The 24,177-nt window shown below is 44.7% G+C and overlaps 3 protein-coding genes across 6 annotated transcripts in view; 1 reads left to right on the plus strand and 2 right to left on the minus strand.

The window, feature by feature from the left end:
• DDX31 (DEAD-box helicase 31) overlaps nt 1-4,911 on the minus strand; it is a 45,144-nt gene extending 40,233 nt beyond the window's left edge. For 2 of the 3 annotated variants that reach the window (XM_088525295.1, XM_088525297.1), the window contains exons 1-8: nt 4,856-4,911; nt 4,147-4,400; nt 3,889-3,964; nt 3,280-3,323; nt 2,774-2,844; nt 2,129-2,193; nt 1,686-1,730; nt 133-174 (exon numbers count right to left, since the gene is read on the minus strand). In XM_088525295.1, the coding sequence (XP_088381421.1) occupies nt 133-174; nt 1,686-1,730; nt 2,129-2,193; nt 2,774-2,844; nt 3,280-3,323; nt 3,889-3,964; nt 4,147-4,400; nt 4,856-4,906 (648 nt within the window). In that variant the 5' untranslated portion in view covers nt 4,907-4,911. The remainder of the gene's footprint in view (nt 1-132; nt 175-1,685; nt 1,731-2,128; nt 2,194-2,773; nt 2,845-3,279; nt 3,324-3,888; nt 3,965-4,146; nt 4,401-4,855) is intronic. The other variant, XM_088525296.1, reaches the window with a different exon arrangement.
• A 226-nt stretch (nt 4,912-5,137) lies between these two features.
• GTF3C4 (general transcription factor IIIC subunit 4) lies at nt 5,138-13,927 on the plus strand. The gene is made up of 6 exons (XM_088525438.1): nt 5,138-5,452; nt 6,448-8,268; nt 10,146-10,276; nt 11,183-11,271; nt 11,379-11,819; nt 13,824-13,927. The coding sequence occupies exons 1-5, from the start codon at nt 5,138-5,140 to the stop codon at nt 11,441-11,443; spliced, it is 2,421 nt and encodes an 806-aa protein (XP_088381564.1). The 3' UTR covers nt 11,444-11,819; nt 13,824-13,927.
• A 6,648-nt stretch (nt 13,928-20,575) lies between these two features.
• Nucleotides 20,576-24,177, minus strand: part of AK8 (adenylate kinase 8) — a 61,315-nt gene continuing 57,713 nt past the window's right edge. For both annotated transcript variants that reach the window (XM_088525309.1, XM_088525308.1), the window contains 2 exons: nt 22,907-22,987; nt 20,576-21,252 (listed from right to left, as the gene is read on the minus strand). In XM_088525309.1, coding sequence (XP_088381435.1) covers nt 21,018-21,252; nt 22,907-22,987 — 316 coding nt within the window. In that variant the 3' untranslated portion in view covers nt 20,576-21,017. The remainder of the gene's footprint in view (nt 21,253-22,906; nt 22,988-24,177) is intronic.

Consider the following 24,177-nt stretch of genomic DNA (forward strand, 5'->3'; position numbering starts at 1 on the left):
TCATCTTTAAGGACCATATATCTTGCCAGATGCTGCATTCCCTTAAACTCTCAGTTGACTTTAAACGAACTATCTTAGCATCCAACAAGCTCAAAGACTAAACAAGAAGGAAACAGAGAATGAAATTCTTACCTTGAGTAGCTTCTGCATGGTTTCAAAGCTCTGGAGTGCTAGCTATGGAAGATCAACATGAAAAATGAGTTCAAAAAAAGCCTGCTAATGGAATATAAATCCCTTTGGTTCCAAAATGTAATTATAACATTTCCCATCTCAAAACTCTAACATAATTTACTTATGTTTATTATTGGCATTTTCAATACATCCTTATTTTTTTATTTTAGAAGCTGCCTCCTATCTTATTCTCTTCTGTTCAAAAATCTCTTCATTGGTTTGGCCCAACAAGCCCATTTTGCTGATGACACAGACTTCTCCCAGCTTTTGTGAATGCCCAAGGGGGGAAACAAGCTGAAGCCATAGATTTTGCTGAAATAGAGGCACCTTGAATAGGAAATGCAGCCCAGAGGTTAAAGCAATCACTTGACAGTCCAGGCAGGCTGCACTATTCCCTCACTTGCTCCATGGTGTAATCACATCCCTGAATCCTTCTACCTCTTATTTTCCCAGGCTGCAAAACAGAGATGGCAGGTATACAACTTGCAGCACTAAAAACCTGGTCAAGAGGAAACACAGCTCTTAGGTTTCATGTGCTGCCCCAAAAAAACATTTCTGCTGTGGCAAAGGGACTGGGAAATACAATGATACCACCTTGACCCGTTCATAGAGCATGAAGATATGAACATGGCTCACTTAAGGCAGTAAACCTATTTTAAATGCTCTGACTACACATAATACCATTGCTTGTCATAGAAGAGACCACTGCTTTTCACTTAGAGTCAAAGTAATACAAACTGTAATTACAAATTATCTCCCTAAGTGTACTAAATGGCAGCCTTTTAAAGCTTATGTACTGTTTCCCCCATGCTTAATATTCATGCAGCATCCTAGTGAAACAGTGAGTTTACTGCTGTAAAAATTTAAATAGCCTCAGAGCTTTCTCCTTTCCTGCAACTGAGCTGAGATATTGCATTGCAGGTCCCTTAAAATATTGCGCTGCAAACTAGGTATCTACAATCAATTCTCCACATGGAAATTATTATCATCTGATATATAAAGAAAAAAGGTTGATATCCTCCTCTGAAATTGCCTTGCATTTGCAAATAGTATAAATCAAACAGAAGAGAGTTCAGTGACGAAACCAGCTATGCTTGGTAGCCTCATCTTCAGCATCTACTCACAGATTTGAAAAGGGGCTTTAAATACAAAACACTTGTATAAACACACACATTTGTTGAGTTGATTTCATTAGTTTTACTTTCTCTATGTGAGCTGGGCAAGTTTCTCCCTTCCCTATTTTGAGCTAGGGCATTTCCCCAGTCTTCCCAATTGATTTCTAACTGCATGAGAAAATGCAGAGATTTCTCCTTACTTCTTGATGGCACTGAATTAAAATGACAACGCTCACCCAGAAAGCAAATATTCTTTCTGTAAGGCAAGATCTGAGCAGAAGGGTAGACACCATTTCCCAAGATGGTCCTCACCCCCAATGGACCCAAAGCTGCTCCACAAAAGGCCAATGATCAAAAATTCAGCTTCAGAGCACACCGAAAAGAAACAGGGCCACTTACCTCTCTTGTTGGGACTAAGACAAGTGCATAAGGCCCATCGCTGCGCTGCAAACAGAGAAGACAAGAGGACCAGTAAGAAGCAGGTAGCACTGATATACACAGCATTTCCACTTCTAATTTCTAGTAGCTGACAAAGAGAATTCTGTGGAGTTTCAGTACAAGTTTGTGCTCTTCAGACCCAGAGAATCATCTGGTAGAGATCCACCTAGTCCAGGTTGGCATTTATCTGCTACATGAAAAGGAATGTGTAACACTTTGTTGTTTTATCATCTGTATCTCAAAAGTATGGAAGAATCATATTAGCAACATGCACAAAGAAAGGGAAGGAGACTGTTTGACCCCTGTAACAAGAAACACTCGTAACTGAAGAGAACGCTGTAATTTAACCTGTTTTTATTAATCATACCATCAAAGGCCAATCTATCCAGCTCTGTTGCACCTACCTGTATTTTGGGTTTCACCCCTTGCAAAGACTGTACAAGTGGAATCCCATAGGCAAGAGTTTTACCTTTATAAAAGGGAGAAAATTGGAGAAGTTTCCATCATTAAAAAAATATGGAAAGTGCAATACTCCTGCAAATTAAGTGGCATTAAAAAGTAACATTCAACCTATCATACTTAAACTGAGGTCAGAGTTTGGAAACGTTTTCTAATTAAGTAGAATTCTTCCAGAAGGGACATGTGATAGGCTGTAACACCAAGGGATGAAGAAAAGGGACGGTGGTATCCCATTGACACCCACACAAACAGCTCTACTGACCCAGGGAAATGAGACATGGTTTATTGTAGAGCAAATAAATAAGATTTTATCGTAACGGTGTGAGCTGCTCAGCGACACTGGATCCCTAGATCTGCATCCCCAGAGTGACCCCTTAGAATAGGTCCATGTGCAATGACTGGGGGCTGTACATCAGGTCCCATCACTGCATCATTGCAGACGTTTGAGCACCTGTCTGTGTCACAGCAGTCCCAAGCCAGGCTCCTGACTGTCATTTTCATAAGCTGTACTGAGAACGTGCTGCTTTGGTTCTGTTTAAGGAATCCAACTTAACATGACCCAGGAAGGGAGACTGCAGTTGCATCCTCACCTGAACCGGTCTGAGATCTCACTAAAGCATCTTTGCCTTGCATCAGCACAGGAATCGTTTGCTTCTGAACACTGCATAACAAATAAAACAGGTTAGGAAGCACAGGTCCAACAAACCACATAAAAGCCCACGGTTTTAGCAAACCAAGACTGTTTCAAAACTGTTTACCCCAAATTCCATGCCATCCATCCCTGCTAGATTTCTAAGGAAAGTCCACAGATACATATCAGGTGTGGTAGATTGGAAGATAATAAAGAAAAAAAAAGATTTATACATATATATATATACATATATATATATATATATATACGTTCAAAGAACCAAATTAGGAGCCAGTGCTTCTAGAGTTCAACTCTAGCTACAACAATGACTTGTTCCAAAATTTGAAAGGAGCAACCTACACTGCAACTATATTGCTACAAGAACCAATTACACATAATGGAACAATAATAAATAATTGTTAGTAAGGGGTAGCAGAGATTAAAGTTTAATACGGATTTGCTTACCTGGTCATGCTACATATCTTCAAGACAGTGGTTAATGTGGATATCTGCAGAGACAGTTAACAGTAATAAACAAGTTTCATTATCAAATTCTCACTGGTTTTATTTATTTATTTATTTAAAGTACCAGATAGAGGCAAAGGGGAGAAGAATGATTCTTATCTTCTGGATCACTACCCTAGAGCAGCTAGATGGAAAAGTTCCCAGGTCCTCAAAACACTTCTGTATCACTGCTAGTTCATCATAAAACACTATGTGTGTGTATATGTATATATGTGTGTGTGTATACACACATATATATATGTATATATATACACACATACATACACGCACACACATATATATACATATATTATGGGCCTCCCAAATGTGTTTTCCATGCTTTTGGTATTACAAACAGGAGCAGTGGGGGGTGCTGGGACACTGTCTTTGGAGATGGGTCAAGACACAGGCTCAGAGGACACCGGCCACCACATTGTGCACAGCCTATCTGAGAGATGACAATAAAATCACGTAGAGCGCTACTGCGTCAGCAGAAGTTCCCATGAATACAGGAATAAATTTCCCCCTTAAACAGCATTCTCCACAGCACACAGCCTTCCTGCCACTCACCAGGTGCGGATGGAGGTCCAGCTCGCCAAAAGAATCTGAAGTGAAAACATCTTCTTGCACCTGCTGCACGGCTTTTCTGGGGGTGAGGAGAAACAAACCAATCAAAACAAAACACATGATGTTATTACAAAGTATATGACAAGAGCCTGTGTAAATACGGGGAAAATACACGTACCAAGTAATGTCTTAGCCCAAGCAAGGGCAAGAACTCAAGACTGTTGCAAAGAAAGGTTCCCCCCACATGCTTGTCTAAATTACCTGTGAATTTCTGGGACATCAGGGTTGTTTTTAAACAAGCTAGAGGTCTTAATGAAAGGTCTGCTTTGCAGGCTCTCCTTGGGGCCATCAGACAACTTCTTCTTTGGAAGAGGTTTTTTTGAAGAGTTTCCCTTTCCCCTGGTGTCGGCCTCTGCAGCGCACTTCTTGAAGGAGCTTATTGAAGGTTTACATCTCCGCTTTAAAGGTGGGTTTCCATGTGGTGACTGAAGCTTTCTTTTAGGAGCCTTAGGCTGCTTTAGTATTAACAAAACAGATAGCAGGGAATGCATTAATATCATATTTTATACATGGCTGCTGCCCCCATATCCCACCAGGAACAGCGACAAAGTCAATGCAACTTTGTTCTACTCCCAAGCCCCTCTTCTATCCCCCCACCCTATTTTCTGAGGGATTTTCTCCTAAGTCATTTGCAAAACTCCTTAAATAAGTCATCTTGCGCACGCCTTGTCCTGCTCTCCTCCGTTTCTGCCCCGCTCCCGCTTTCCTCACCCATCCCGCACCACTTCGCTCCCAAACGCTGCTCCCATCCGACCTCTCTCTGCGCACACTCCGCTCCCGCCGCCCCTATGGATCCTGTTGGCCCAAATCCGTCATTTTGCACTTTTCTCCCCCAAACGGTGCTCGAGAGAGGCACGCTGCCTCCCGACCTGCCCCGGTTCCAAAGCAGCCCCCGCGCCGCCGCCCCTACCCCGCTCGGCGCCGCGCACACGTTGAGCAGCAGCTCCCCGCCCGCCGCCATCTTGCCCGCGCGCAGGACCCGCCGCCCGCGCCGCCGCCTGAGCGCAGCCGAGGCCGGGCCGTCCCCGGGGCGAGCGCAGCCGCCGCCGCCGCCGCCGCCGCTCCGTCCCCGCGGGCGGCCCCGGAGGAGGCAGCGGCGCCGCTTCCCCGCGCTGCCTCGTGGCGGGCAGCGGCGCGGGCGGCCGCGGGGGCCTCGCGGGCGGCGCGTGCGCGGCCGGGAGGCAGCGGGAAGATGGCGGCGGCGCGCGGGGGCAGCGGCGCGGCGGAGCGGCCGCCGCTCCTGCCCCTGGACGCGCTGGCCGAGGAGGCGGCGGGGCCGAGCGCCGGGTTCCGCCTGACGGCGCTGCGGCGGGAGCCGGCCGTGCGGCTGCAGCACGGCGCCAGCGGCCTCGAGCCGCTCGCCTGGTCGGAGGATCACCGGGTGTCGGTGAGCACCGCCCGCAGCATCGCCGTCCTCGAGCAGCTCAGCGACGTGCACAGCGGCGCGCAGGACATGGTGATCCACCGCACGGCCGTGCCCGCGCCCGCCGCCGCCTGCCGCCTCAAGGTGAGGCCGGCACCGGGACCGGGACCGCGGGGCCCAGCCGGCCGCTGCCTCCGGGGCCTGGGTTCCCGCTGAGGAGCGAGCGGAGCTGCCTTGGGTGACAGCGACGCGAGGCCGCTTGCTGCGAGGCTCCTGTCGCCCTCCCGGCTCATCCCCGTAGCGTGACACCCTCTCCCGGACACAATAAATGAGTTTCTGTAACGCTCCGTAGCCATGGACAGCTCCCATCCTCCCTGTCGCCTCAGCATGAGGTGACGCGTGAGCCCCGTGCGCTCCCCTGGGAGGCTGGGGACCCTCCTTGACACACACACACGTCCTTAAAGGCAGTGACAGCCTCATCAAGGGCTGCAAATCTTCAGCCACTGCATCCTGGGCAACTTTATTGAGAAAATGGTCTGTGAAGTTAAAAGCTTTTACTCACGATCTGTGCTAATCTTTTAAGCTATGATCTCATGCACAAGAGCCGAATGCCTTTTTTGCTTGTTTTAACTAAACATAGAAAACACGAATACGTTGGACAGCAGGAGGTCTAATGGTGATGTTAAGGTGTTCGCTAAGGCAGTTGCCTCAACTGTTAGGTGCGCTGTAGTTACTCACTTCAAAAGCATGGGAAAACAAGATGCTGTTGTGGATCTGAAGCTGCTTTCCCAAAACAACCGCGAGAACACGGAATAACTTTAGTTGAGTTAAAATATTGTCGCTTTACAATTTGAATGTTATTATAGATTCCTTGAGGAACATAGTTGAGAAAAGGCGAGTAGAAAAACAGTCTTTCAGTCCAGTAGACAAAGATTTGACAGCTGAAAGTCAAAACTACAATTTCAGGCCAACAATGAGACCTGAGCCTTTAACATTGGGGTTAATTTAACCAATGGAACACCTTAGTATAAGTTGTAGTGGAGGATGCTCTATTGCAAATAGGAATCAACTAGGAGAGTCTTCCTCAGATAACATGCTGCAGCTTATTTAAGAGTTCTCCTTTTTTTGTTGTCTTTCAGGTTGGTCCAAAAAAGGAAGTAGCAGAATGTAAGGAGAAGTTTGCAAATTCTGTGGATCCAACAGTTAGTCAAGCTTTTATGTTAGACAGAGTATTTAATCCTGAAGGAAAGTCCCTGCCACCCATGCGAGGATTCAAGTATTCCAGCTGGTCGCCCTTGGGCTGCGACGCTAACGGAAGATGCCTGCTTGCAGCTTTAACCATGGACAATCGATTAACCATCCACGCCAACCTCAACAGACTGCAGTGGGTGCACTTGGTTGACCTGACAGAAGTTTACGGGGAGCGTTTGTATGAAGCCAGTTACAGACTTTCCAAGGTGGAGACTCCCCGGGCAGAACTAGGTGACTTTGCGGAATTTCAGCGACGACACAGCATGCAGACGCCAGTGCGCATGGAGTGGTCTGGCATCTGCACCACTCAGCAGGTTAAACACAACAACGAATGCCGGGATGTTGGCAGCGTGCTCTTAGCAGTGCTCTTTGAAAATGGTAACATTGCAGTTTGGCAGTTTCAGCTGCCGTTTTTGGGTAAGGAATCAATTACTTCTTGCAATACCATAGAGTCTGGAATCAGTTCTCCAAGTGTCTTGTCTTGGTGGGAATATGAACATAACAACCGAAAAATGAGTGGACTCATTGTAGGGAGTGCTTTTGGACCTGTTAAAATCCTTCCTGTCAATCTAAAGGCAGTTAAAGGCTACTTCACGCTGAGGCAGCCTGTAGTTTTGTGGCAAGAAATGGACCAGTTGCCAGTGCAGAGTATCAAATGTATTCCTCTTTACCACCCGTACCAGAAATGTAGCTGTAGCTTAGTGGTGGCTGCAAGAGGACCTTACGTGTTTTGGTGTCTCCTGTTGATATCCAAAGCAGGTTTGAATGTCCACAATTCCCATGTTACAGGACTTCATTCTCTGCCAATTGTGTCTATGACTGCAGACAAACAGAACGGCACGGTGTATACCTGCTCCAGCGATGGAAAGGTAAGGCAGCTGATTCCTATATTCACAGACGTTGCTTTAAAGTTTGAGCACCAGCTGATTAAGCTCTCTGAAGTGTTTGGCTCTGTAAGGACTCATGGAATAGCTGTTAGCCCATGTGGGGCATACTTAGCAGTTATCACAACAGAGGGCATGACTAACGGTCTTCACCCTGTGAACAAAAACTATCAAGTACAGTTTGTAACCCTTAAAACTTTTGAGGAGGCAGCTGCCCAGCTCTTGGAATCATCCGTTCAGAATCTTTTCCGGCAGGTGGACCTGACAGATCTTGTGCGCTGGAAAATTTTGAAGGATAAACATATTCCTCAGTTCTTGCAGGAAGCACTGGATAAAAAGATTGAGAGCTGTGGTTCTACTTACTTCTGGCGGTTTAAGCTATTTCTGCTCAGAATTCTGTACCAGTCAATGCAGAAGGCTCCCTCAGAGGTCCTCTGGAGACCTTCACACGAGGATGCAAAAATCTTGATATCAGACTCCCCGGGGATGGGCAGCACTGAAGATGATCAGGATGAAGGAACTTCTAAACAAGCCAACAAGCAGAATCTGTGCGACACAGGCAAAGCTATGGACGTAGATGACACTGCAGATGATTCTCTTCCTCAGTCGGGTGACGTGGGAGGCCGTGAACCAATGGAAGAAAAACTCCTTGAAATACAGGCACAAATTGAGGCAGTAGAAATGCACTTGACACGAGAACACATGAAACGAGTGTTGGGAGAAGTTTATCTGCACACATGGATTACAGAAAACACCAGTATTCCCACCAGAGGAGTCTGTGACTTCTTAATGTCCGATGAAGGATATGAGGACAGAACGGCGCGCGTAAGTGCACCTCTATGTTCTGGGGACCCCGTGTCACGAGCTGCTGCTGTTTCCCTGCTCTGCATCCTTCATGGAAACGTAACTTTGGGGGTGGCGGGAGGCAGCACCGTGATCGTTAATGCTTTCAGATCAGCTTCCGCACAGGACCCAGCTTGGGTTCTCCTTCCTTGCCATTAGGGAGCTGGGGTGGAGGGGATGTAAATAGAGCTGTGGAAGTTTTGATCAGGTGAAGAGTAATAAAAAGTAAACGTGCCCAAGCTTTTTTTTTCAGAGTGAGGGAGAGGATTGCAGTTTATTTACTGCTGTTAATGAGCTTAGTTGAAAAGAAGTGGTTAAAAAGAATATCAGTTTCTCTGGCTAAGTTTGCTTAATATATCATTGTGCAGAACTGAGTTTGGGAGATAGTTCCTTTAGGTATACCTGTTGTTGCAATTTTTCTGAGTTACAATATCAATTTTAAAGTTGTTTAATTGAAAATGCTGTGACAACTGGTACATTTGGGCCTGTCAGTGCTCCATTAACCTTCAGAGAGAAGATGAGTTGTAGAAAGTCAGAAAGTGATCATGTTGTACGAGTTACATCCAGTGACTTTATGCAGGACTGAAATAAGTGGTTGACTCAATGTCTTTGTTTTATGAAACGCAGATCTGTAGCCGGAACCTGCAGGCATTAACTGAAAAATTACAAAAATTACCAAAAACAGGCATAACTGAACGCTTGGCGGGGGACACAAATGCTTCCCGTATTTGCAACACCACTACCAAAATAAAAAGCACCACTCCAAGCACAGCACCTTAACTGCTGCAATACATAGAGCAAAAGTGTAGCAGGAAATGAGTGATCAGAGAATCCTACATGGAGCAATGAAGCTTTCTGAATATAGATGTCAGACAAAGGTACCTTCACTGAGAAAATTCTGCTACCAGCCTCCCAGCTCTTAAGATTCAAGGACAGGAATGTGTCAGATGTCTCTATTTGTACCTCTTTGTATGAATAGAGAACAGTTCTTTCTAGTACCTGAATCCTTGAGTCACTTGAAATCTAAAAATAAAAATCAACCTTTGTATTGCAACCAGAAAGGAACAGAGGGAACGAGCACAGGGTCCATTACTGATGTGATGTGGTTGTCTCTGCTGAGCTGATAGGCAAGCAGGCCACAGCTACGTGCTCCTCGGTAATGCAAGGATCCTGGCAGAACTGCTGTGTTTTCTAGCATCCTCCAACTATTATGAATTATTATTATGAATTATGAAGGCTTGAGATTGCTTTTCTTATCTTGTAGGCAAGATATTTCTGTGTATGCCCATTTGAAAGCTGACTTAAAAATTCTTTCATCTACTCAGCTTGCTGCCAGAGTTTAAAGGTCCTTGAGATGTGGTTTGTATCTACTGAAATATCAAAGACACTTAAGTAATAAATTTGATTGCATAAATGTGTTCTACTAGTGTGTATATATATAAAAAGTTTATAAGATAACAACTAAAGATATTCACCCATCTAGTTTCCAAACAGAATTTTTTGGGTATATCCACTGTAATAGGCAGGAGAGTTTGAAAGCATTGCTGCAACAGTCACTGGCATCCTCCAAGGTGGGATATTTGGTTCTCCCATGCTTTTAAATTTGCAATTAGCCTAACCTAAGGGTGCTCTTAAGTTCTGTATCCCTTTAATGCAGAACAAATCATAAGGAATACATGAAAAATTGAAGTAATCCAACTCTGACCACCTTGGGCTTAGATTTTTGTGTTTTAATGCAGTGAAGTGGATAGATCTTTGCATCCTGTATCATATTCCGAAATCACAGTAACCTGAGAGACTTCACCTTTCAGGAGGCAGCTCTCTTGCAATAAACAGCGCTGACTGCTGTGTATTCCTAGGTGCTGATTGGGCACATCTTAAAGAAAATGAACAAACAGACTTTTCCAGAGCACTGCAGCTTGTGTAAAGAGATCCTGCCATTCACTGATCGCAAACAGGCAGTTTGCTCCAATGGACATATCTGGCTCAGGTAATCTGTTCTTTAAGAGCTTTTGCCTTTCTCCTCTTTCCCCTGGATAGATTACTTGCACTTAAGTAGCTAACCTAAAACATTTTCCTAGTGTGGGAGTAAAAAGGCACAGAGCATGTAATCCATGCTGCAGTTAATTGCACTTTTTTGCTGGCCAGATCTTCCCCTGAGAGAGGCGGCACCCTAGACTGAATTTGGTTAGCTTCTCAGTATGCTGTTTTCAAGATAAAATGCTTTTGATCATCAACATCTTTCTTCAAGTGGGAGGGCGGGGCAGGAGAAAATAGAGGGAAAAACATCAAGCACAAGCAATCCTTTGGAATAGCAGATGAGAGAGAGCGTTTTCAAACGCTCAAGTAGCCAGCACACAAATCAATTTAACAAAAAGCAATTGGTAAGAACTATGCTGAGAAGTCAGACACATTTTGGAACATCTGGAAAAGGAAATCATTCAACACCAGTATATTGATGTGGGCAATTGTCCCTGAAGACTCAGTAAGTCAGTAGTCCTACACATAAAAGAAAAGGATTTACCTTCTAAATTTTACCTAGCAGATCTCACATGCTATTTTGACCAGGTAGTTGCTACGTTCCGTTAAAGATGCACCAGTGCTTCCCTGCACAATAACCTTCAAACATTTCCCCCTTTTCATTGCATGTTGCCAGTGGAGACACTTGTCTTTTTCTGTAGTCTGTTGATTTTTGGCCTTTTCTCTTTACAAAGTCCTGCATAATTGGGTATACTTGGGAGTTCCATATACTTGAGTTATTTAAATTCTGGTATTCTTATGGCTCCCTACTGCCCTTACTCTTGGGAAACTAGGGTTCCTGGGAATAGAATCCAGCTTCAGTCAGAGCGCAGGAGCAGGAGACAAACATCCAACAATAAAAGTTATTCTTTCACAGGTGCTTTTTAACCTACCAATCCTGCCAAAGCCTGGTGTACAGGAGGTGTTTGCTTCATGACAGCATCGCACGGCATCCAACCCCAGAAGGTAAACTGCTCCGACCCGCTTCATCATTCTTACCTAACTTAATGTCTTTTCTGTTTTTATCTGCAGCTTAAGTGGTTTTTGGTTTGGTTTGGTTTTGTGTTTTCCAGATCCTGAATGGATCAAGAGGTTATTGCAAGGACCATGTACGTTCTGTGATTCTCCTGTGTTCTAGAGAAGAGCTGTGTAAAGATGTTTTTTCTCTACTGCAAAGGCTCCCTTCCGTCTCGACGGGTATTGAGTGTGGAAGTACGCGCTTTACTGAAGGGAAAGACACTGTCCACAACTGTGTAAATAGAACAGTGGAGGATTTAGAAAATCCTTCATCCAGAGCCTGGTCCAGAAACAGGAGCACATCCAGAAAAGCAAGTTCCTAAAGCCGTTTGGAAACGCACCCCATTGGGGCATCAGCAGTTGATTGGACACGCTTCCTTTTACCGAAAGGAGCAGAAGTCTCGAGCGTTCAGTCTGAGCTGGCCTTTCTGCCTGGCACCTGCATGATTTCCTCAAGGCCAGGATGAGAACAGAGGAGCTGCCTCTCAGATACTGCGGTGGGTAGAGAAGGCTTCAACTCGTGCTGTTTGTTTGCTTGTTAGCAAGCACAGGCCCTTGCTGCAGAATATTAAACTCAAAATAATTTGTGGTTCTGATTTCTTGCAGAGTAAAGCATATGGCAGTTCTAGCCACATGAAAGAAATTGGCCATTATATTGGTTTCATTTAAAGTTTAAAAGAATAACTCTACTTTTCCTGACAGTTATAACTGTGTCTCAGCCAGAAGGCTGACACTAGCTGCCTGGGTCAAATGTGGATGAGTAAGAAGAATTTTTAAATAACAACTATTAAACTATTAGCAATTAGATTGAATACTAATATATATATATATATGTATAATTTTCAGTGCTCAAGTCTCTTACCCTGCTTTTCTTTTCTGAATAACTTCTAACCACTTCCTAGCTTTTGCCAACATATGTACCTCTTGTTTCACTTAAGCCTCTGCCAACAGGTATCATCTCTTCCAATTTTCAATTGAATTGAGACTTTTTGGTATTTTACAGAAATTTAATACACAAGTAATCTCTCCCAGCTGACAGTCTTTTAATAACAACAGTAAAAACAACAGTAATCTGTACAAAAGATGTCTCCTCTAAAGTTTCCATGGTTGGTTACAGAGCCTGGTGAAGCTATTCTTACAAAAACCTGCCTTAATCATCAAGGGATTCCTAAGTATGCCCGCAATATTGCATGGCTGAGCCCCAAAACTTACTCTGCTTTCTAACCACGCTATAGGAAAAATAAAAGTCCTTTTGTCTTTAGCACCCAACTCATCTGGGGAACAGGAGAATCAACTTGCTATGCAGCATTAGAGGAGTAATTCCTCCAAAGTGTGTATGGTTGTTTGCTACTGTTTGTCGTGTTAACTTAAAATCATGTCCTCTAATAATCCAAAGTTTATGTATTTGCATTCTTGGAAGTACCAAGCTGGACACTCAAGTGTGTGGCCCTGTCTGTGATTCATGACATTTCTGTTTGTGTGTGAAGTCCCTTATTAGTATTTGAGAAAAATCAAGGAATTGTCCTGACAGTGTCAGTCTCCAACAATGCATGTGTGGATTGGTGCTCAAGTTTCCTTGATTTAATGACTATGCATATCTTCCTGATCTTCACCTTCAGTAGAAGCAGTTTTCTTCAGCTAACATTTAAACAAGTCAGGTGTCCTTTCTGTTCAGTGTTTCATGCGTTAAGCATGATAGTGCTTTGACTAATTACTAATATAGTAGATTAGAACAGCATAAGCACATTTATCTGTAAAATAGTCTTATTTGTAAATATCCCTGGAAGTGATACAATGACTGTATTAAAGAAATGTTTAGTTTTCTATTGCTGTGACTTGAAAATTGACGTGATTTTGGTGTGTCTGCAAAGAGGGAACGTGTAGTTCTTGATGGCATCCAGTAAGACAAGGTCAGAGTAGCCCCTTGGGTGCTGTCTGAGCCAGTCCTGTGCCCAGGGCCGCACTGACGTTCTCCTCCCTTCCTGGTCTTGACTGGAGGGTGGCGGGGGGCCGTTTACATCACCCTGAGCTCATCAGGAGGTTTGTCCATGGTAGTTTACATCACCCTGAACTCATCAGGAGGTTTGTCCATGGCAGTTTACATCACCCTGAACTCATCAGGTTTGTCCATGGCAGTAGCGGTACCGTTTTCACTAGAGGCTGCAAGTCCTTGCCCAAGCAGCCCTGCCCCATTGCTCAGCAGGGGTTCTGGTTCCAAAATCCAGCTGATGATGGAAGAGGCAAGAGCTTTCCAGAACTACATGCAAATGCTTAAAAAAGCTGTCAAAGATCATTTCCCTGATCTTGGTTTAAAGACCTAGTAAGAATCTGTAGTGTTTAAATCTAGCAGATCAGAACATTCAATATGTTATGATTGGATTAAGGCCTCACAGCTCCTCCTAGCAGTTCTCCAGCTCCCCTGGACTGAGTTGAATGCTCTAGACATTTAGAAGCAAGTACATCTGCTTTCAGCATTAATGTTTATTTTCCTGTCTTTCAAGGTAGTAGATACTCAGTAAACCATTGCCAGTTTATTTAACCTGATTTATGACTGCTGGGAGAATGGAATTTTAAAGCCAACGATGTCGGCTTTGTCTGCATGCCAGTGGAGATCCTTTAGCACAAAGCTTTCACTTCTCACCCTGACCCATTCACAGCGGGTAAAGAGGTATTGTGCTTTTTGTTTTGCTTTGCTTTTTAAACCATCCCTGGTCTCCAAGTGTATTTTAGCTACTCTGGACTTGAATAGTGTAGCACATCTCAGACGAGTAAAATTTAACCTCCAGTGTTGATCCCATTGGATCTTTCTGCTCCATTACCAGGTGAGATTTCCTTCTCAAGAAACTGTATCTGTTCTGGACTCAACTGCTTGCAGCTCTAGGAACGCGGGGTTTAGTCCCATGCCTGTTATAATTCACAGAGCCACAGCGACACCCCGATAAATTCTCTCATGTCATCCCTAATGCTTTCCTAGTCAAAATCCCATCTTAATCCTCAGTGGAGGAGGAAGACATGAGCATCACCAGCCAGATCCTTGCTCTGTGTTGCTATTTAAGCAAGTTTCCTCCCAAATTAATACACACTAGAACTATCCAGTATTAAGACGCAGCCTGTTTTGAGACACAATGTTACATATGCAAAGAACAAATCCCATTAAGTCAGAGTTTATCCCACTAAGTTTTTACCCTGTAAATACCGAGGCCACATATCTCAAAGGGGGCAGTTTAAGAGTAGTACTCCAGAGACTAACCTCTTTTTGATGCACTGCTTATAAATTTTTAAGGGATTATAGTATTTGCTGTTGCACCTGAGGATTCATAAGCCACAGACATTATATGTTCAGTGTCTAAAGCCATTTGTCATTGTCCTTTAAGATTTGCTGCTTGTACCTCATGGAACTACCATTGGCTTCTCTATATATCAAAATATCAAGGGTGTTTTTACTAGACATGTTTGGAGATAACAGTTTTTACTCTTCATTCACCCTGTTGAGACTCCCCTTTAGTTTGAGACTATACTTAATAGACTATAAAAGGTACAGTGAGTAATTACGAATAAAATACCCTAAAAGTCAAAGAAAATACTGAATAACCTTACTGAAGGCAGATATTTATAGCTCTTGTTAAAGAGTAACAAATCATGCTGGAGTAGTTATGCCGTAACACTTAAGGAGACTTCTTTGTACAATTTAACTTTCCAACTACAAAGCCCTTTCTTTGTCACCGATCCAGTTTGTGGAGCAGTGGACAGTCTCGGAAGCACCACATGAGAGTCTCATTTGCCATCTGTGGGAATGGCCTTAGAATCAGCAGAGGAAGCAATTCCTGCTCCCCAGAGCCCTCCCAAGGGAGCAGGGTTTGAGCTCATCGTTCAGGTTGGGTCTTTGACAACATCTAAGCATTGTGTGTGTGACAGATAGCAAGGTCAGTCAGATGCTACCACCAATAGCTGATCTTCAGGGGGCTCACTGAACAGCAGCACTGTAGTAAGAGGAGAATATCCCTCGGTTTCCAAGTCTGCCACTTGGCTTGAACAGAGCTGGGTGCATCAGAGACAACTCCATGCCTCTTCCTACCATGGATCACAATAAAGAACTCAATAGTATTTTGTATCAGTCCCTGGTCCTTGCCATCGAGTTTCAATTGCCCTTTCTTTCTGGCACTCACCTGGTAAGTGTGTACTTAGAACTAGTCCCGTGATTATCAGAATATAGTAAACTTCAAAACTTGTTACCACAGAGCTCTAACCTAGTTTGTGTTATTTTTGCAGCTGGAAATAAAAGCAGTAAAAGTCTCAGGCTCAAAAGCGTTGTTAGTCATGGCAGAAGTCACAGTTAGAACCCAATTTTAACCATGTAAATGAACCAGAAGAAAAGGAAATACTTAAATATTACTTCTCTATCCCAGTTCCCCTCTAGTTTTACCTTTTAAAGCATCTTTGGGAAGTTTCTATATCAAGCTGGTAAATACACAAGTTACCCTGATTGAATTCAAGACATATTTTTAATTTCCTCCCTCTTTTAACAAGCCCTGGTACAAACCTCCACGTGGAGATGCCTGCTCGTTCACAGCTTCACTGTTAAATACCAGGTTGGTGCAGCTGCTTTTCCCCTCCATGCAAGTGAACAAGAACCACTCGAGTTGGCTTTTGTAAACGCAGACTCTGCCCGACCTGTCTGAAGATGCAGGAGCCCTAGCTGAGCAAGGTGGATGATGGGGGTCACAATCCAGGATAGTTTTTCCACAATTCATAGAAATTAGCATGTATGTATAGCAAAGCCTGCAGAGCAGCTGTCTTCATGTCTAATGGAGGAGGTACATTTTCCTTGAATTACAATCTATATTAATCCTTAGCTATACTCAGCTTCAAACAATGCAACATATATACTAATATCTTACACTGGAGATGTTCTCAGGCACTTGGTGTCATCTGGAATATTTTCATTCCATCACCTTTTTTATTAGTGCTAACTCTGTTTTTAAGCAGTCTTCACTCAAGACCTGGAACTCCTCATGTTTTGCCATCCGTAAGCCCTGGCAGTCGAGTGGCCTCACGAGTGTCACAGCTGAACACGAGTGACTGGACAGGACTGTGTTCACAGTCACGTTAACTGCACTCCGGTTCAGGACAAGGCAGAGTGATTCCCTGTGCTGTCCTGGGCTTCAGTGACTCCAGCAGAACAGGAATGTTCCACAGTGACTCCAGCAGAACAGGAATGTTCCAGGAGGAGCTTCTTCATCCCGGGAGGATTCACGCACTGGTGAAGCCTGCGCAGGAGGCCCCGGCACGGCAGCCCTGCAGCCTTCTGAACACTAACCTGGAGCCCAGCCCTGAACGGGGAAACCTGAGAGCCGCCCAACTGGACCTGCCCAGAGAAGAGTTTTGTTTAATTGCTCTGCTAATCTAATTGATCTCTTCATGCATTTTTATTCCATCATGGAGTGCAAGTGCTGTAGCTGGCAGGCCTCATGGTCCCCAGGCCTCCAGGAAGCAAATTTGGGTTTTAGACTTTGGTTTCTGGACTCCTTGGAGGCCTGGTTCATGGGAGGGGCTGACAAAGCTGCTGTGAATACTGATGCTGTGTATATAGCACCTTTTGTAAATGTGAAGCAAACTTGGATGAATGTTTTGTATACTGCGACAGTAGCATTGTAATCCTGCTCCTTTTTTATTCTAAATAAATAAATAAAATGCTCATTTGTAATGTGTGTATTTTAAGGGGCTGAATTCCTGGGAGGCACGGGGGTGCCTGCATCCAAGCCTGGCAGGAGAGTGATGTAGTTAAAGCACTTGGTTCTTTGGCATAAAGCAAGCTTCCCTCTTCACAAACACTCCACACTCACCTCAATAATGCAAAGAGATCTAACAAGGATGACGAAGAGCCACAAACGTGACTAAATGCCTTCTAAAAAGTCACATTTTTCAATGACATTTGTGACATTTGAAAAACTTGACTTATGAGGATATGGTAAAGGTGAAGAGATGGACACTGCGCAGTGACTGCAGAGAGGCAGCTCTTCTGTTCCACTTACTAGATCTCTTCCTATGGTAATAACCCTGCAGCTCATCTGTAAAAGGATAAATGACTTTTAGCCTAAGCTGACCAACGCAGATAAAAATGGAACCCTTCCTTTCAATCTTTCGTTATATGAGAGAGGAAGAAAGAAAGTCTTAGTCGTTCTACAGATCTGAGGAAGTGACTTTCAAGGGAGAGAGACCCTCTGAGCAGAAACACGGGCCTGGTCTCCCTGAGCCAGGTGACTCCTTGTCTGAGCAGACATCAGACTCTGCTCACAGCTGTCGTGTCCCACCTGCCCGGACATTTGGATCCTGTGCATCTGGTGAGGGAAGCAACACTCTGGTCATGTTAAGTCACTTGTACCAGGTCTTTCCTGTCTCTACAATGTTGGTTGCTATCAGTAAATATCTCTACACCACAGTATCAGAGTGTCTGTAGTTCACAGGCCACTGTCACACAACATGGGAGGACGTGGGCTCCTAACAACCTGCCCCTCTCCTCCCCAGCGCAGTTTCATCCTCTGCCCCGGCCTCCCAAGGCCCTGAGTGGCCGCACTCCAGCTCCAGCAAACCTGGACTAGCAGCTTCTGGATTCACCTTCTTCTCTTCCGTAGAATTGAACTGTTCTTGTTCCAGAAAAGAGGAGAGTATCAAGGAGAACCTGCTTATAAAGCGGGAAAAAAAAATCACAACTTTTCTGTATCAAGTAAGAACATGCAAACAGGGCAAAAATTACCTTTCTGATTCTATTTTTGAGAATGCTCCTGCTGAGGAGTTACAGGGTGATGACCCCAGTTTGTTCCTACTTCAGATGGATCCAGCTCCCGCTGCCCACACGGGAAGGGGCCCTGACGCTCAGGATCCTGCCCCAAAACATCCCTCCGTTCCCTGCGGCCCCGCAGTCCCCACAGCGGCTCAGGAATGGGCAGCTGTAGAACCAGCCACGCTCAAGGCTTTTGTGCTGATGTCATCACACAGGAAGCGCCCAATTCTGCAAGGAGAGGCAAGAAACCAAACTGGAAGGAAGGGCATTCGCCCAGGAACCACAGAGATGGTGCTAGAGGATGGGGGAGTTGCCTGGCGGTCATCGAACGGCCTCAAAGGATCTGTTGTTTGGAGCAGGCGGACACGAAATCTTGTGGAGCAACTGGACAGGCTAATCTTGTTGCTGAACAACATAATTAACAGCAGAATATATAGGGTATAACACAACCTCCAAGCAGCCCTCTCTGCAAAGTGTCTTTGGAAAACAGAGTGATAAAAGATGTCTAGTTCAGAACTGGGCACACTATAAAATAAGTAAAGCCTGTTCCCTGCTGTGTTGTTACCACCTCCTCTTTACCTTGTTTTTCTTATTGCTTAACATTTGTTTTGCCAGAATAAGATGCTAATAAAATCCAGCGCAGTTACCAAATTGCTTTTCAAATGTTGTATTCCAATTATAAAAGCCTAATTCCTTCTTCTATCCACTGAACCTTTCTGGTATTAACAGGCTTTGCTATGCAAAGTGATGCAGGGGCTGTTTCGTTTACAGTAATTAAATGAATGTCAATTGTTTTAGCCGTTTCCGAGGGAGCGTTCTACACGGGTATTAGCATGTTCTGCTAACCCTCCCGCTCCGGCTCCAGCCCCGCTCCGGGCCCTGGGGGGTTGACCACTGACCCCGGACGCGGCACCCGGACGTGCCGGGCGCATCTCAATGAGCCGCCCTCCTCTCCGCAGTTCCTATGGAGCCAGCAGAGCAGAACTAATAGAGCGGCCGCAGATCCATGGAAGAATGAAGAGGAAAAAAGGGCTTTACAGCTAAATTAATTAAGCAGATGTACCTGTCTAATTAAAGATGCGCTGTCCCTTTTGTACCCTCGCTGCAGTACAAACAGTATTTAAATACGTTCTCTACCCATTTCATCTATCAAAATATTTAGTAGCAGCACTCAGATGAAGGTGATATTAGCAAGACGAGCTTCCCATGTATTATTAATAGAAGGCCTCCCAATTATGCACCAGTGTTACACCATATCTTTATAGCAATGGCACAAAAACCAGCTGCTCAAGTAGGTTACCAACATTTGTAACAGCAGAACTGTTATAAATGTGCCAGGGCCAGGCCCCTCAGCGCACCAGGCGCACGGGACTCTGCGGATTCCAAGGCTTTTAAAGCCATCCTCGAGGCTGGAAAGGCAGATTCCCATCCACCCGAGTCCCTCCAAGGTTTGGGGGAGTCTGATGTTGAACTCTGACATCCAAAGTAACATAACAGCATTGGAGCCGTTTGTATAGCCAGGCTCTTCTCACCTGCATTTACAGGAATGAGAAGGGGATGTTGCATGCACATCCCTGCAGCACTTCGTAGGGACCTAAACACACAATCAGCAACAGCCAGAGACACAAACTTAACCAAACTTCACATTAAGGAACAGAGGAGTCCTCTGAAAGCAAAAAGGCTGCTGGAGTCTTCGGAAGGAGCAGGCACAGGGACTTCGAGGAGAGAGTTTAGGCGCCTCCCAGTTCCCTGGACAGGTCCCTGCTCAGTGTTTTCAGTATCACCTTACATACACAGGGGAGAGTGGAAAAACAAAAGGGAAGTATCTAATAGAGGCATCAAACTCAGTGGTTCTCTGATCACAAGAACAAATCACTCCCTTTGCCAGAAGCAACTCAGGATGTGGCTTTCCCCAGCCAGAGCCTGAGCCAGGGCACGGGCTGTCAGCACCCTGCGGCGAGGCGCTCCCGGCACAGCGCGGCTGCCGCGGAGCCCGACCCGGAGCACCGGCCCCGCTGGGCAGCAGGAGATGAGCAGGGGGCTCCGCGCAAGCCAAGAACCTCCCACCCCAGGAAAAGCCAATTTAGTGACCCCGCTGCTCCTGCAGCTCACCCTTAATTGGGTTCTGAACGCGATCAAGCTGTTTTCTGGGGTTTGAGGTGTTACCTGAAGTTGTGCTAAGTCTTTTTGTGAGCCTGTCCCCGCTGCAGGGTTAGACTAGAAGCAATGGCTGGTGCAAAGTGCCCGCCTGGCTGTTTTGTGAGACCGTTGAGCAAGCTGGGCTAAGGCGAAGTGAAAATGTCCCTCTGGTGGCTACAAAACACTGCTCTTGGTCTGGGGAAGAGCAGCGCTGGGCCGCGAGCTCCATCACTGCCCTCACATGTGTGTTGGGGTACAGCAGGCACCCAGGGAAGTGCACAGGCGGCACCAGGGTGGTTTTGATGGAAAGTACGGAGTGAACTGAGACACAAACTCACCTAACAATTTTAATATTCCAACTCAGCTGCATGTGTGTTTTACATGTTCAAGACAAATCTGCCAATTGCTGAATCACAAAATCAGAAAAAAAGATAAGTAAATTGAACATATGAATTTTGTGGCCACAGGGTTTCATACCTCGGCTCTCAAGCCAACTCAGATTTCCCCTGTGAAGGATGGTCTCTAACTTTTATTACTTCACCCAGCCCAGACAGAGCCTGGTTGAATTTTATACTCTTTTGAAAACCTGCCAGGGATAGGACTTCAAACACTGCAAAAGAAAGTTTAAAACCAACTGCTCACATAAGAGATTTCAAGAATTCACCCTTGTTTTTAGGAAGCCTTTTACATTTTTTGTTCATACTGCAATTCACGATTGAAATCGTGATTTCATGGCATATGCCAAACAAGGCCAAACAATTATTTTTTTCCCAGGTCAGGACTTACGTGGAAGGGGTTTAATGATACAGCTCTCTATAAACTCAAAGACAACTCGAGGGTCTTGGTCAGCGTTGATGTAAAAAGCATCTTCATAAAACTCCTCCAGTTCCTTGGCATTTCTGTAATAGGCTTCCAGGCGCCTCTCGATATTTTCTTCCTTGTCTTTAGGGTTCTGCATGAGACGGGCCTGGATCTTCAGAGCTGGAGCTGGTCTGAATGTAGTGTGATACCTAGAGATGAGATCCAAACACCACCACTTCAGCGGGAGCTGGGACACCGCAGCTACTGCCTAAGAAACTCCTATGTTTTTGCTTATTCCAGGTCCTGGGAAGTGCCTCTTTCTAGGTGTGGGTTTCAAAACAATAATCGGAGATTTCAGGGGAATTTCACACCAAGGAGTACTTGGACAGTGTTTCTCTACTGTCAAAGGCTTCCAAATGCTGAAAGCTCCTTAGCAAACAGTATTTAAATTTGCTTCCACAGTTACACTATTTCTGCTGAAACATCTCCTGGGCCTTAGCACAAAAACAATTTACCCCCCTCTAAAGCCAAATTGTTGGAATGAGTGCTGGGACATATTAAAAAACAACAACAGAACAAAAAAAGCCCCAAGGAGAGGAACCAAGTTTTGGTGTCTCTGCAGAGAGCTGCATTACGGACCCCGCTGACACGACGCCGTGCACTCCGTGCTCACTGCACATTAGGATTATTTAGAGCACAGCTGAAGGGCACCCTCTGCACCACGCCGTGGCCAGCGGTACAGCTTTAACATAATGCTGAGGATTAGATACAGCATTTAAAACAATTCAATTCACAAAGACTTTGGAAAGAATAAACCCCAGATTTTGGAAGAAGAAAGCGTGCTAACTGGAGCAGATACTGAACAGGCTAATCCTAATGATAAGAAATGCAAAGATGTGTGAATGATTTCCCTCGGCCTGGTAATTTCTTCTGAACAACCACATCGTTTATTACCAAAACGAAGAAAACAGGGCAAATCACTCTTGTTGTAAATTAACATCACACCTCGAGCGCAATGTCTGAATAATCATGCGCCACTTTGACACGAGTCCAATATTTATGGACTTTATTTTTAAGGGTTTTGTCTTTGATTCTCTGATTTGTCTTTGATTCAATAGGATGCACTGAAATACCAGAAATACTAAAACAGTGTTTTACATTTAAGAGTGTCTATTTGCTACATTAATCATAAAAACAGACCATAAGCACAAGTTGCAAACCCAGCACCAAATCCACCAGGTATTTAGGAAGATATTTCACTGTTAACTTTTCCCCTGAGAACAAGGGAGGAGATAATAAACCCGAAGGTCACTGATGAAACAAGGTGCTGTGGCTGCCACTGAGAGAAATGCCACATCTGAGAGCCAAACCTTGCAGGGACACAAACAGGTTTGCTCTGCTGAGCAGGAAACCTGCTAACGTCTCTCAGCACATGGAACCACCACAGGAGCTGGCGGAAATAAAATACAGCAAAATTCCCACTTCTTCAGCCAGAAAGCCTTCAAAATTCCTATGGGAATGGGTGAGAACCATCTGTATTTAGGCTAGGTTTCAGACATACTCGCTCAGCATTATTTTACCGACCAATTTAGTCACCATTAATATGTTAAGAACTGAGCTACTGCTTCTATAGGTTTCAGTCTCGGGGATTTTAAAATGCATTATTCTGAGCCCAGGACCTTGCTGCAGCAGGCAGCTAGGTTGGTACTTGAGTAGCTATGAAATTTTTAACCTTTCTTTTAAGGAATCCCTAAGCAAGAGTACAATATTCCTGAGTTTCCTTAGATTTCTGCAAAGTCTATCTGCCCCTTTCATCTCACTGACAGTCTTAAAAATTGTCAAACATGAGACATCGGTGCTAACCTTTCCCCGGTGACTGGATCAATCCTCCGCTGAGACAGACGTTCCATGATGGACTCGTAGGGGAGACTGAAGAAGAACACCCTATGGAGAAAGTATTAATTAACATCATTAACATCCTGAGAATGGCACTTGTGACCTTTTGAGGATGAGTTAATCCTTACCCTAAAGGAAGGGCGCACACACAGATGTGGAAATGACAGTACTGCTCAAGACTGTGAACCAGGCAAGATGAGCACGTTCACGGCACCTCTGTTCCCTGCTGCTTCTCCTTATGTCTTACTTAGCCCCCAAGCTCACCGAGGCAGGAGCTCTTCCATATGGGATACAGACCCTTCCATGAAAGTGTGGGTCTGCTACTGAAAATGGAGTCGGACTTGCCAACTTATTTCCTACAGTTTATGCAAGAGTCTGATTTGAATCGAGGATGCTGAACCAGAAAATACCTGTCACTATCCAGTCACGTTTTACTGTTGTATAAACTATCGTGCCTGTCCCAAAGTGGCCCTTCCTTCTCAGCTCATTACAATCACTCTGTTAATTTTACATTCTAGTTCAAGACTTTTTGAAGGTGCAAATTCTCACCAGGTGCCATGGCAGTGACATGAGTCCCTGGGCTGGGCAGGGTCGCGCGGTGGTTGGCGAGATGGCTGCAATGTCAGAGCAAAGCAGGGCTGCACAGGGGTCACCTCTTACAGTTCTTCCAAAGCAAAACAAGGAATAAAGTTTCCTTTGAAACCTCATGGAAATAAACTTTTACCAACCAGACAGGGCTGCAAATGCACTTTTTTTATCATGCACACTCCTCTGCTGCTGCCTTAAAGGCCAGGTTTCCTCTTTCCACTTTTGTCTGCTGCTCTCAGAAGATACCGCGTGCGTTAGACATTCACCAAAGGAACATTTTATACTGACTGGGTGGGATCAGACCAGATGAAAGGCTGAGCTCTACCTTGGCATGCACACAACAGATTACTAGAATCCTTTGTAGGATTTAAAGTTATGAAAATCATTTCTCTCTTCAAATGCATACGGATAATGACTTCCATTCGCATTGTGGTAACAAAATAACAGCCGGGAATAAAACATTCAAGATCTCGGAGGTTCCAAAGACAGGAAAAGAATAACAGTTTCAACGCTCTTTTATCCCTTACACTCTTAACATTTTGTTTTTTCTTTGTTTCTCTTGCCCAACAATGGCACAAAAATGTGATTGTCAGAACAGGTAACATCTGATGATGTATCTCAGGATGAATATTCTAGTAGAGAGGAACAAC

Source organism: Tinamus guttatus, unplaced genomic scaffold (genome assembly GCF_059628265.1).
Source record: "Tinamus guttatus ecotype Peru unplaced genomic scaffold, ASM5962826v1 Tinamus_guttatus_pri_ptg000226l, whole genome shotgun sequence".
In the NCBI taxonomy this organism is placed as follows: domain Eukaryota; kingdom Metazoa; phylum Chordata; class Aves; order Tinamiformes; family Tinamidae; genus Tinamus; species Tinamus guttatus.